The 13,456-nt window shown below is 49.6% G+C and overlaps 1 protein-coding gene across 1 annotated transcript in view; it reads left to right on the top strand.

Moving 5' to 3' along the window:
* The first annotated feature begins 1,244 nt into the window (after nt 1–1,244).
* Nucleotides 1,245–13,456, top strand: part of LOC308133031 (ubiquitin-conjugating enzyme E2 E2-like) — a 38,037-nt gene continuing 25,825 nt past the window's right edge. The window contains 3 exon segments of the mRNA XM_080500287.1: nt 1,245–1,296; nt 2,418–2,601; nt 3,462–3,512. Coding sequence (XP_080356413.1) covers nt 2,426–2,601; nt 3,462–3,512 — 227 coding nt within the window. The 5' untranslated portion in view covers nt 1,245–1,296; nt 2,418–2,425.

The following is a 13,456-nucleotide window of genomic DNA, read 5'->3' as shown; positions in this document are numbered from 1 at the left end:
TCTTGTTATTTGATGTTAATAAGCATGTTTAAAGAGGTTTTGCATAAAAAGTCGCCATTGCATAAAACTACTTTACTAATCTGGACTTCAGTTGGTTATTTTTGGGGTCATCGAGCACTTTTGACACCACCCTTTTTGGTACATATATATATATATATATATTTATTTATTTATTTATCCTGTATCATTTTGAATGGTCTACAGAGTCTTTTAAATGGTTCGAGGCCAGCTAAGTCCACAATAATAATAATAATGATTTATAAAAACCCTAACGTCTGACTTTTGGAGAACTGTCACTCATTCAGAGCAGAAGAACCAAGACTTTGTGTGGTTTCTGAGGTTATTTGAGATGTACTGCATCTCATCCTGTATATTTAGCATAATTCATGTTTATTTATAGCATATTTTTCTCTGTGTGCATGTGTGTGAGTGTATTTTCTTTTTTTTTTTTTTTTTAAATAGCGCCAACTCACGGACTGGCATGCTAACTACACCATTTTCAGGATCTCAACGTACATCGTTGTCAAAACATGTAAAACGCGAAACTACAACAGTTGAGGGGGTTCGGGGGCGCTGTGGCCCCAAAACGAACACTGGGTGGGGTGGGGGGGGTAAACAAAGACACCCACTGCATGTCTCCAGCAAATGGCAACTGAGTGAATATGCATGAATCGGCTGGTAAATACCCTCAAGATGTGTGCACTGCTGCTAGGTAAAGGGAGAAAACATATGGGGGGGGGCTCCTGCACACATGGGGCCCACAATTTGTGGCTACGCCCCTACAATCACACACACTCACACTCACACTCACACACACACACACACGCAGTAGATGGTGATAAATACGTTTTATAGAAGAAGAAAAAAAGTGTCTGTACTTGTAACACGGCTAGTTTCATTCATTTATTTATTTATTTGGTTGTTGTAATTCACGAGGGCTTTATTGCCCCCCCCCCCCCCTCCCTCACCTCAAGGCAGCGCACGTGCACGAGTCGTGCGCGCGCCGCGCTCGGTTGCGGGAGCGCGCGTGGAGGCGGTCCGGTGCTGCTGTGCCTCGGTTTTTTCTCTCTCGGTAATCGCTTTTTCTGCCGCTGCCACCTCCGGTTTAAATAGCAAGGACACGAGAGCGAGCAGGACTGTCGGTGTGAGGATATACTTTTTTTTTTTTTTTTTTTTTTTTAAGCGACCGTCTGGTTTATTTTTTTTGGGGTGGGGGGGGGGAGCGAGGAGGGGGGAGGTTTGGTTTCCGCGAGGATTACGACGCGGTATTTGCGAGCATCGACGGCCGAGGCGCAGGTAAGCTCGACGACACGCGTTGAAAAGTAAGTAAAAATGTCCCGTGAAAAGTGGCGTTATTGTGTTTTTAAACCCTCGTGAAGGAGGAGGAGGAGGAGGAGGAGGGAGGATGTGTGGGACGAGCCTCCCTTTGTGCCGAGGCAGGGTCACTGCTCTTCGGTGTGGACACTCCGAGAAACGGCCGAGGATCCGCACGCTCCCCTCCTCTTCCTCCTCTTCCTCCTCCTCCTCCCTCAGCCTCCGTCCTTCCTCTCGGCGTATTTCCATTGAGTTTCAAACACGAAAGGCCTGTTTCTGCTCCCATTATCTGACTAACAACCCCCCCCCCCCCCCCCGGGTAACGCACCCTACTTTCCGCTCCGGCCTCGCCGCGGTTCGTTCCCCCAATAACGTTTGCTTTTGTCGGACGGTTCGGTTCCCCCCCCCCCCCCCCCCCCCCCACAGTCCTCCTTCACTCACCGACCCCCATTGTGTGTTTCATCCTCGTGCATGTACCTGATCTGACCACGCGATGAAGGGACTCCCTCCTCCTCCTCCTCCTCCTCCTCCTCCTCCTCCTCTCACATCTTCATCTGTTGATATTTCTACATTAATATCATCACACAGACATTTCATCGCCACAAACACCCTCCTCCCCTCCCCTTCCCCTCCAGGGGAAAAACAACAACAACAACCTCCCCTCTTCCCCACCTCCTTCTGATTAACTACTTTTATCGGATTTCGTTGTTTACTATGTCTTTGTCGTCTGCTAAACTGAATGGATGTCTTTTTCTGACCAGGCACTGGCGATATGTGTGTTACTTGTTGACAAAGGGCTATTAAAGGGCCACATTATCCATCTGTTCTGAGGCCAAACGGCCTTATTATCCAGTGTTTGTTCAGCGAGATGGCTCCTCTTGGTTTGTTTTTAGGAATCGAGGCCAACAAAGCCCTTTTCAAATAAACTGTACTTGATGACTGGTCTGCTGCACATACTGTACACCCTGTTGGATCATTTAGTCACCTTAATATACACAATTCATTTAGTGGTAAATGTTCTCTTATACACATTTGGGTTAATCGGATCAACTGGGTCTTTCCACCATGGAAGTTAAAATGTTCCTCCCTTATATTTCCTCCAGGGCCCACGATGTCCAGCGAAGTGCAGAGACCGGACGACAGCCCCAGCACGAGCGGCGGGAGCTCGGACATTGAACAAAGGGAGTCGGTGCCGCCGGAGCAGGAGCGCGAGCAAGCACAGCCCAAAAAGAAGGAGACCAAGATCTCCAGTAAAACCGCTGCTAAACTTTCTACTAGTGCCAAGAGGTGAGAGCGAAATGCTCCAGGAGTTGTTTTTGGTTGTTAAAACCCAACGCCTCTCGCCTTCTGCCCAGCGGCTGCGAAGACGTATATAAAAAGACTGAAGTCCCCACAGGCGTCACCGTTTCCAATATGTGTTCAGTGTCGGGAGGCAAGTAATCTTCCTGCCTGTTGATTTGATTCCTCGTCCTCCTTAGCACTTGTTACAAAAACCAAAACGACAAGCGGGGAGAGAATTATGCAACCAGCGGAGGGAAGAGTTGGCCAGGGCCACAAGTCTTTTTATAACGGGTGGTCGATGCGAAAATCTCTCTTCTTATATGTTCAGATACGTCTGAGAAGCACGAGCGGCCCTCAGCTTTTACCTGGACGTAGTGCATTGTTTCCTTTCAGTCGCTTTTGTGCATTAAAATGAATTTAGCTTCTCCGTTGCCCTTTATTGTCTGATTTATGTCCTGCACTTGATGAAAAACTCTAATTTTTTTATAGAACTCGGACCACAACGGGAATCTGTCGGATGCCCGCAACAAGTTGGACAATAAATCGTAAATAAAGCGTGAATTTAGCACCTGCAAAGCACGTTATGCAAAGATCTACATTCAGTGTTGGTGGATGAAAGATGCAATAAAATTGTAAAAGTGACACGTGGGGTTTATGAAGTGCCGTCGTTGTTATGCGTGCAACTTAAACTCTGGACAAGGAGGGCAAATAGACACATTAGTTCTGTCTAAATACATAATGTATATGTGTACTAAGCTCTCGCTCTGTTTACACCGCGCTCTGCCAGAAGCCATTCTTCATTGAAAAGCAACATACACCACTTTAGATGTGTAGATTTCAATCTCTTTCTTCTGTCCTCCCTCCAGGATTCAGAAGGAGCTTGCAGAAATAACACTAGACCCGCCTCCAAACTGCAGGTAAGGAGAACATTCATGCTTCTGTAGTGAGCGGCGAGCCGCGGTGTGCAGGTCCGTGGAGCTGGAACCAATGTAGAGACAATGGCAATGAGCTCTTTCTGTGGCTTCTTGTCTCTGAAGAAAAGGCCACGCTGTAATACACCAGCTTTTGTCTCTGCTCCCATAATGCCATTGTGTATATGTGCGCGTGTGTGTGCCCCCCCCCCCCCCTCCATTTGTTTGCGATGGTAATCTCAGGTGAATTACACCAACTGGGGCGTTCTGTTGCCGCTGCATCACGCAAAGTGCTGCAACCCGTGTTGAAAGCCTGTGTTCCAGCTGAAATGGTGGGAAACGAGTCGCGGTGTGACTTTAAAACCTGTTTGGATTCTCGTGGGTGTGTGTGTGTGTGTACCCCCACCCCCCCCCCCCCCCCTCTTTGCCGTGCTGGGGATTTACCACAGACAATGGTTATTGTGTGCGCCCGCCGCGGCTCGGGGCCCTTTGAGGAAGAGATACGGTGGCGAGCGAGCGAGCGGCGGGGGGCCGCGGACGCAACGTTGGACGCCCCCCTTTCGCGATGCAGATCTGGAGACGGCTTCTATTAACCCAAATAACACATAAGTGACACCGTCATTGATTACCAGTCCGGCAGTCAATAATAATCAGCGGTGGAATCGGCACTCCGCTTGCACATTACGGGGGGAAACGGGGGAGCAGGTCTTCGTGGGGGGCGCCCATGTTGTCCGGCCGTCCTGATCGTGTCGGTTCACAGACACCTGCTTAAAATGATTAAGGAAAACTGCTTTTTGTATGACTCATCTGGTGTATTTGAAATGACTACACCCCAGACAGGCTTGTTTATTGCATGAATTAATCACCCCTGCTGGGTCTCATCACAATCCCGCCGCCATTAGCTATAAACATTGAGCTAACCCTCTCATTTCAGCTCTCAGCCCAGTTCTGTTATTGTACCGGGGGGGGGCGGGGGGCTTCCTCAAGGACTTTTAATCTATTTCACCCCCCCTTTAAAAAAAAAAAAAACTAGCTTGGCTCACATGGAGAATATAGCTTGAGGACACGAGTCATTTAAAAGTAAAAATAATTGCTGGCGGAAATTTCACAGTTACCATCTTAGAGGGAGAAATGCTTGCCTGGGAAACAATTAAGCTCCTTCAAGATAATCCCCCCCCCCCCCCTCTCTCTTTTTTTTTCTTTTTTCTGTGTGTTCCCTTTTATGTTCCCTGAGCTGATAGCACGATCTAATAATGTGTTTTTCTGTGTTGCTCTCAAATAGATTAGCCCTTTGTTAACAATGACAGGGGGTCAGAAGCATCCAAAAAAAAAAAATCCCCCCCCCCCCCCCCCCCCCCTCCATTTACATTCTCGCATGAGCGAGCGCACACCGCAGTGCCGGTGTCGTCATTTGTATGCTACACGCTCTGCGCTTCTGGCCAGGTTAGCCTGAAAGGTTATTCACTTCATTCCCTCCGCTTACAAATGGAGTCACAGCCCCCCCCCCCCCCCGTTTAACAGATTCCCTTTCGGTCTCTCTGTGTGCGTCGTCTTCTCCGCTCCCTCAGCCCGGCCAGCTCGCCCTCTTTGCCTCGATCGGCCCGTTTCATCACGCCGTAGGAGAAACCTGCAGTCTCCTCTGTCTCACCTACAATCTCCTCGCCTCCGGGGGGGCTTCTCTCTGCAAACACAAGCCCCCGCGTCACATCTCCCATTCATCCCTCTTTCTACGCCGCTTCATCCCACTTCGACGTGCTTGTAGGGTGGCTGGAGCTGATCCCTGCCGGCGGGTCAAGGCAGGGTACGCCCCGGGCCGGTCGCCACGCCGTCACAGGGAAAACCAAGAAATATACAAACACACGCGAAAATCAAAGTGTCCGTCAAGGAGACTTACAAAATGACACAATGTCAATTCAGTATAGAGCTTATACCGATTTAAAATGACAACACCTGGTGGCTTTGGCTTTGTTAATGATTGTGTTATTAATACAATTTAAAAAGGAGATGATCAAATGTCTCGGCCGTCAACACAGATGTTATTATACAGAGAGGAATTTCCCCAACTGCCCTGACAAGTTTTTAATTGCCGAGGTTTTATTACGAGATACTTCCTGCTCCGTATTGCTTCTCAGATCTCATCGTCGCTTCTGAATTTTGTCTGGTCGCGTCTTTCATCTGGCTTCTTTTCTGCCGTAGCACCCGGATATGAAGGACACAGGGACGTTCTGCATGCGGAGTACTCTCCCACTTGTGTCGGTGGATCCGTAACGAGTACACTTTGCATCTTTCCAAAGCAGATGCGACCAGAAACACACGTTTTAATTACTTGATCACCTGCAGAATGCGCAGAAACCAGAAAAATGCAATGGTTTCGTGTTAAATGAGTTCTCTTTGATACACCCCACTCGTGTTTTTTTGGACTGTGGAAGAAAACCAGAGTACCTGCAGAAAACTTCCTTCGTGAAATGGAACCAGGGCTCCTCTGGCTGTGAGGCCATGCTCACCACTACACAACCCGCATCGCACTGTTAAATTTGCAAGTGTTGTGCATGGACTTCAGAGGAGGACCCATAACGGGAAGTGTCTTCCTGAATAGGTGTGACGAAACAGTATTATCGTTCAAACTGTCTCGTCACGGGCGCCGGAGATCACCCTCGGCGGTGCGTGATGTCACTGCCTCAGTAGCTCCTCCACTTTCATCAATCACACGCTCGCTAATGTCTCCAGGCTTCCCGGGACTATAAACAGTCTGGAGTGTATATGCTTACGTTGTTTAAAAAAAAAAAAGAAAAAGAAAATCAATTTCGAATGCCACCTGAGCAAAAGCTGTCATACTTTTCGTGCGATGTCACTACTTGGAAAATCGCTGGCGTGTATTTAAATGTGCGTGTGGAGCTTGATCTCACTCTGGGCTCGGTGACGGTCCCGTCACCTTGGCAGTTGTCGTGCATCAAACGAACGGCAGCGCGCCGAAGCCCCAAGAGGATTTGACATGGCAATTATTCTGGCTGTCATGCACCTTCAAGTCTATTGTACAGGCAGCCCGCGCCTTTACACCTATCCGAGCGCACGGGGCGGCTTTTTTGAAAAGGAGGAGCGTTTTCTCTCCGCACGCGTCGCCGTGATCTCACCGAGAGCAAACCTTGTGATGACGCGCGCCGAAAGGGAGATCCGACGCTCCTGCGAGCGCCGGTGGATTTCTGAGGCCCGTTTAGGCGACCATTCAAGTGGAATCACGTCGGGGTTTTTATATTGATTTCAGGAATGTTTGGTGTTTTCACCGCAACGTTTCAAAAAAACGATGCCCGTTTCCATTGAGGTGGCAGAAATGGTGACAACGATGTCGTTGGCATGCCAGGCCACAAGGTGGCGCTGACAATCTTATAGACCAGGGGTCGGCAACCTTTAATGCTCAAACAGCCATTTGGACCCGTCTCGCTCTGCTCACGACACCCAAAGAGCATTTTATTTTGACAGTCCCACAGGAAGACCACGCCAGGACGACACGACACACAAAACCTTCTTCACTGCTGGTTGACGACTTACAACTAATAAACTAAACTACATGAACTAAGCAACAAAAACACAATTATTACCAACACTACAAACCTAACATAACCCCCAATAATTTAATTTAAAACGCGACAAACAGGAACTCCCATGATGCATTGCAGCTCTCAGCTCCTTTATTGCTACACATTATTAAAATGGAAGATAAATGTGGGAGATGTGGATTGTTAGAACCATGAGTGTGATGGTGTGTCTTTAATGTCCTGTAGTTGTTGTGTAATTCACTAGAATGTTCCGTCGCTCTCAACAAGTCTGTAATGAACCTCCTGGAACTGTCGGCTTTTACTGTGAAAGGTACAGGAAGCTCCCAGTTGAGCCGCTGTCATGACCTGCAGCCGCAATTCTACCTTCTTCATCCATTATTGTTGTAACAACGTCACATCGCTGCGTCGTTCACGACCCTACATTTTACCACTCTTTGTAGGGACTGCGCTCTGGGTGGCTTTGCCTCCTTACGTCCCTCTCTGGGTGGCCTTGCCTCCTTACGTCCCTCTCTGGGTGGCCTTGCCTCCTTACGTCCCTCTCTGGGTGGCTTTGCCTCCTTACGTCCTCTCTGGATGGCTTTGCCTCCTTACGTTCCTCTCTGGGTGGCCTTGCCTCCTTACGTCCCTCTCTGGATGGCCTTGCCTCCTTACGTTCCTCTCTGGGTGGCTTTGCCTCCTTACGTCCCTCTCTGGGTGGCCTTGCCTCCTTACGTCCCTCTCTGGGTGGCTTTGCCTCCTTACGTTCCTCTCTGGGTGGCCTTGCCTCCTTACGTCCCTCTCTGGATGGCCTTGCCTCCTTACGTTCCTCTCTGGGTGGCTTTGCCTCCTTACGTCCCTCTCTGGGTGGCCTTGCCTCCTTACGTTCCTCTCTGGGTGGCCTTGCCTCCTTACGTCCCTCTCTGGATGGCCTTGCCTCCTTACGTTCCTCTCTGGGTGGCTTTGCCTCCTTACGTCCCTCTCTGGATGGCCTTGCCTCCTTACGTTCCTCTCTGGGTGGCTTTGCCTCCTTACGTCCCTCTCTGGATGGCCTTGCCTCCTTACGTTCCTCTCTGGGTGGCCTTGCCTCCTTACGTTCCTCTCTGGATGGCCTTGCCTCCTTACGTTCCTCTCTGGGTGGCCTTGCCTCCTTACGTCCCTCTCTGGATGGCCTTGCCTCCTTACGTTCCTCTCTGGGTGGCTTTGCCTCCTTACGTCCCTCTCTGGGTGGCTTTGCCTCCTTACGTCCCTCTCTGGGTGGCCTTGCCTCCTTACGTCCCTCTCTGGGTGGCTTTGCCTCCTTACGTTCCTCTCTGGGTGGCCTTGCCTCCTTACGTCCCTCTCTGGATGGCCTTGCCTCCTTACGTTCCTCTCTGGGTGGCTTTGCCTCCTTACGTCCCTCTCTGGATGGCCTTGCCTCCTTACGTTCCTCTCTGGATGGCCTTGCCTCCTTACGTTCCTCTCTGGATGGCCTTGCCTCCTTACGTTCCTCTCTGGGTGGCCTTGCCTCCTTACGTCCCTCTCTGGATGGCCTTGCCTCCTTACGTTCCTCTCTGGGTGGCTTTGCCTCCTTACGTCCCTCTCTGGGTGGCTTTGCCTCCTTACGTCCCTCTCTGGGTGGCCTTGCCTCCTTACGTCCCTCTCTGGGTGGCTTTGCCTCCTTACGTTCCTCTCTGGGTGGCCTTGCCTCCTTACGTCCCTCTCTGGATGGCCTTGCCTCCTTACGTTCCTCTCTGGATGGCCTTGCCTCCTTACGTTCCTCTCTGGGTGGCCTTGCCTCCTTACGTCCCTCTCTGGATGGCCTTGCCTCCTTACGTTCCTCTCTGGATGGCCTTGCCTCCTTACGTTCCTCTCTGGGTGGCTTTGCCTCCTTACGTTCCTCTCTGGGTGGCTTTGCCTCCTTACGTTCCTCTCTGGGTGGCTTTGCCTCCTTACGTCCCTCTCTGGGTGGCTTTGCCTCCTTACGTCCCTCTCTGGGTGGCTTTGCCTCCTTACGTCCCTCTCTGGGTGGCCTTGCCTCCTTACGTTCCTCTCTGGGTGGCTTTGCCTCCTTACGTTCCTCTCTGGGTGGCTTTGCCTCCTTACGTCCCTCTCTGGGTGGCTTTGCCTCCTTACGTTCCTCTCTGGGTAGCCTTGCCTCCTTACGTCCCTCTCTGGGTGGCCTTGCCTCCTTACGTTCCTCTCTGGGTGGCCTTGCCTCCTTACGTCCCTCCGGGATGAACTGCAGTGGGACGGAGGCTCCAGGAGCAGCAGGTTGCCGACCCCTGGTGTAGACTGATGTCAGGGTTATATTGTTATTATGGTGCTTCACCTGATCCACAAACAGCTCAACATTTTGATAAAAGTAGATCTTTAATGGTGCATAATGCATTGTGCTTAGGATTCCTCCTATGTACTGTGGTCTTAAACTCCTCATTAATCATCATCAGGCGCCGCTCCACCAGGATGAAGAAGCCCTTTAACAGATAACCGGTTTTAACACTTTGATATACACAGTCATTTTCGAGTTCATCCCAAATGTGGTAAAAAATAACCCCGCGGTCCTCCCAATCTGACGAGGCACTTTTGCGCTCAAGCTGTAATCACGAGCTCGCACCTCTGCTGAGTTGGTTAAAAGCATAATGGCTGCTGGAAACCGCGGGGAACAATGTGGAATCACTCTGCTTTATCTGCTGGAACCCGTCCCATCTCTCCCTCCTCCTCCTCCTCCTCCTCGGCTCGCTGTGATATCATCCCATCATTATGAAATTCTCGCTTTATCTTTCCTCACCCACCACTTTAGACTTGCATCATTTGCATTCAATCACAGGAGTTGTTCAGCGCCATTTGTCCCCGCCGTACTGTGACTGAATGGCGACTCTCGGGTTGTTTTTGTTGTTGCTCTGGTTCTGTACTCGCAGGCTCTGGACCAGTTTGCGCTTTTCTCCTCTCCGCATAGATGGACCAACAGGTTCTTCTCTTACCGCCACAATGAACACAGGGCAGAGCCATGCTCAGCTCCGCAAAAGAAATGCTTGTGTTTTCGTGGCAGCGCTTTCAGATTCAGAGGGGGTAAAAGAGAGAGAGAGAGGTTTTGTTCATTGCAGTTCAGCAGAATAATCCGTGGCTGGAGAGGTCCACGGACCCATTTCTCCTCCTGAGGCGGCTCAGATAGATTAAATGCAATGCAGCTGCATTCCCCAATGGTGCACTTTGTGTAACCAGTTCAGCCTCTTCCAGAGGGAAAGTGAGACGCGGCTCTCTGATGTGGAAGCAGATAAGGTGGAGCGAGAGACGGAGGAGCACAAATCATCACTTTTACACTTGCCATGGTAGCGTAGCCCCCAGTAGGAGCACTTTACCGGGGCGCACAGGCACACAAAGTAAACATCTCCATTTAATCTGATTAGCTGTTTTGCTAAGCCTCGCGGTGTTACTCCGATATTTTTATAACTTTCCAGAACAGCCATTCCTGATTTTGAGACAAATCCAGGCTGAGCTGGTGAGCTGGGGGGGGCAACAACGCAGCAACGACCAGGTTGTGTGAATCTGCAACCGGCTGCCCAATTAAGTTAAATGTTAGGGTGGGAGTCGGTTTAGCCTGATGGAGTGTTTCCAACTCTGCAGAAGATTTGTAAATTTACACTCACTATTGGTGGAATACTTTTTTTTCCAATTTATTTTACAGACTGTACAGGTTAATGTAGACATTTCAGTTCCATTACTCGAGGTGAGATGAGGAATCAAAACACCAACCTGAAACGATATTGAGGAAACGGTATTTTCATACAGAAACCAAACGGTATGTTCATTGAAATCAATTGATCAAATTTCTACTTGTATATTTTCTCAGTGTCTGTTGACTTACTTTGAAGTTTAATTACTTTGCAAAGTCAAACTGAATATGGATTTCTAAATCTATCTTTCAGATCGTGAATCTAAACCTTTTTATTCACCGTTCTGTGAAGCGGTAAATCATCCTTGTTTAGCTGGCTTCAGCACTTCAGCAGCTTTAAATAGCCTCACAGAGGTCACATTCACCCGTTCACTCACATATTGACACCCCGGTGGTCGCGGCCGCCGTGCAAGGTCGAGGGATTAGAAGCAACTTGTCCTCCAACGTCTGGATGGGAAGACGGGGATCGGACTGGCCAACGCTGGGAGTAAATGTTGAATATCTCCACCAACCCAGCCCCGATGTGTGGGGGACCATACTTGATCGATTAGTCTACTGAAACACATCAAGTCATTGCAATTTCCACTCTCAACTTTGTTAGGAATGGCATCGCGGGAGGGGGGGGGGGGCTATGAGCTCCTGGAATACCCCCCCGGGTGTTGGAGTGCATCGCCATATTGCACATCGTCATTGAATTCTCTCTGGTGGGATTTGAGGGTTTGGGAGCGAGTGAAGCAGTGTGTCGCCGCTGACAGACAGACGGCCTGTCGCCGGCGAAGGGGGCGTCGGCCTCGCTGCCCTTTTCAACCACGTACCTCCATAAAGTGTTTCTCCACGGCGTCGGTCGCCAACAAAGAGAGACGGACTCGGTGACAAGAGGCACAACAAGACGCACTCTCCATCTGTGGCCGAGGTCTATCACTCGCACTATTATGCTTTAGTGGTGATTTGTCATGTTGGGTGTTCTTTATGCTAATGTGCGTCTTCTCAGTGTCTCATTTCGGATCCTCACTCGAATATGTGTCGTTCTTTGTGTCACTTCTCGTGCTTCGCTGTGCTGAATGGCATCTGTTGTGGGTTCCGTTCCATAAGTGTAACGTGAAGACACAGTTCCCTTCATAAGCTGGCTGCAAGAACGCGCTCCTCGCTGTGTCGTCTTTATTTCACAGGCTGACGCCGTCTCAGTTAGTGTTGAAATGTTTGTAATGGCACTTTGAGATGTCTGTCTCTGCCTGTCCAGCAGAACCAAACGCAACGGCGTTCAGCTCAAATGCTCATTTTCCCCTGATCAATAGAGGAAGATGGAATTTAAATTCAGGAGGATTTACCACCAAACGCAGGTTTTCAAGGGCAGGAAACTCTCGTGGCCACATGCACCATGAATAGAGCTCAATATGTGTCTGGCTTCCTCTCACTATCAAAAAAAACGTGGTTGTTCAGGCTAATTTGTGACTTTCACGCCCGGGGATGTGACTCTTTATGAGGATTGACTTGTACCACGCGTTTCAGCCACAGTCGGGGAAACAATCCAACATGATGTCAAAATGAAATGTCATTTAAAACCATTTAAGCTTACAGCACCAATAAGTGTTGGCAAAGCCTCTGGATTTGTGACTTAAACTGCTGTTCGTTAGTGATTAATGCTGCCCTCCAGTTGTCTCGGATCTCTTCGAATGGCCTCCTTCACAAGAAATGTCCTGGCATTTCAGTTTATTACAGCATCATAAGTGGGAAAAACAATATGGAGCATTTAAAAAGATGTTTCCGGCGTCACCCTCAGTTTGTAAATAAAAAACATCATGCTGTACTTTCTGGCTTTATAGTTGCATCGTGGCAAAGTAAATTGTGGTTATCGCGATAGGAAACCACATTCTGTTTGCCCGAAATGTCACCATTATACCGTTATATGGTTTAGGGGATAAAAAAATTAAGAAAGCATCAATCTTCTCATGCAAGTTTGTTGCTTTGTTTTGAAATATTTGACGAGGCTTTAGATCCAGCCTGCAACTGTTGTGACTGTTTTATTGAAGACAAATGTGTAGTTTTACAATCTTTCGGGTTCATTAGTGTCTCCGCCTGCTAGATGCAGCTCACGTTTAAAGGATTCGGGCTCTGCTGATTTGTTTTTCCCACTACTCATCCCGTAGCACCGACCTGAAGTAATGTTCCTCCCAAACAAACCGGTCTCCCCCCTCCCCGTTTTTTGAGAGCAGAGGAAATGAATTGACTCCTATGGAAGCGAGGGGGGAGGGGGGGGGGGGGGTGTAACATATGCTCTGCCTCCGACCCAGGCCCCGCTTTAATTTATCCTTAATGCTTTCCACTGCGGCACTTGTTTGACAGTGAGCACGGCCCGCCGTGATTCATGTGTGTCATTGAACCCTCAACGTCCTCATTTGTGAGGTGGTTTTCTGGCAAACATTTGTCCAGGGTGTCATTAATGGGTTTTGTGGGGAAGTGGAGCTCGGGCTGGCGCAGCATGTGGACATTCTGTGGCTGGAAGCCTGCTATTAGTGTGCCCGTTCCTTCGCAGAAGGAGTCTAGGTCGCCGGGAACGACTGAGCGCCGATCGGCAAGGCTGCCGTGAACGCAAACAGAATGCGAGGGGAAGCAAACGGGAGGCGGCAGCTTGCAGGAAAACAACCTCTCCCAAGACGCCGTCGTCTCAGAACCGCCGAACCCTGACGGATTTCCCCCACTCATTCCACAAACCACGTCTCCTGCCGGAACGGTTGAAACGTCCTGATGCACTGGCAGGAAGAGAT

The sequence above is a fragment of the Blennius ocellaris genome (genome assembly GCF_963422515.1).
Source record: "Blennius ocellaris genome assembly, chromosome: 8".
Taxonomy (NCBI): Eukaryota; Metazoa; Chordata; class Actinopteri; order Blenniiformes; family Blenniidae; genus Blennius; species Blennius ocellaris.
This window is presented reverse-complemented; position numbering and strand designations above follow the sequence as displayed.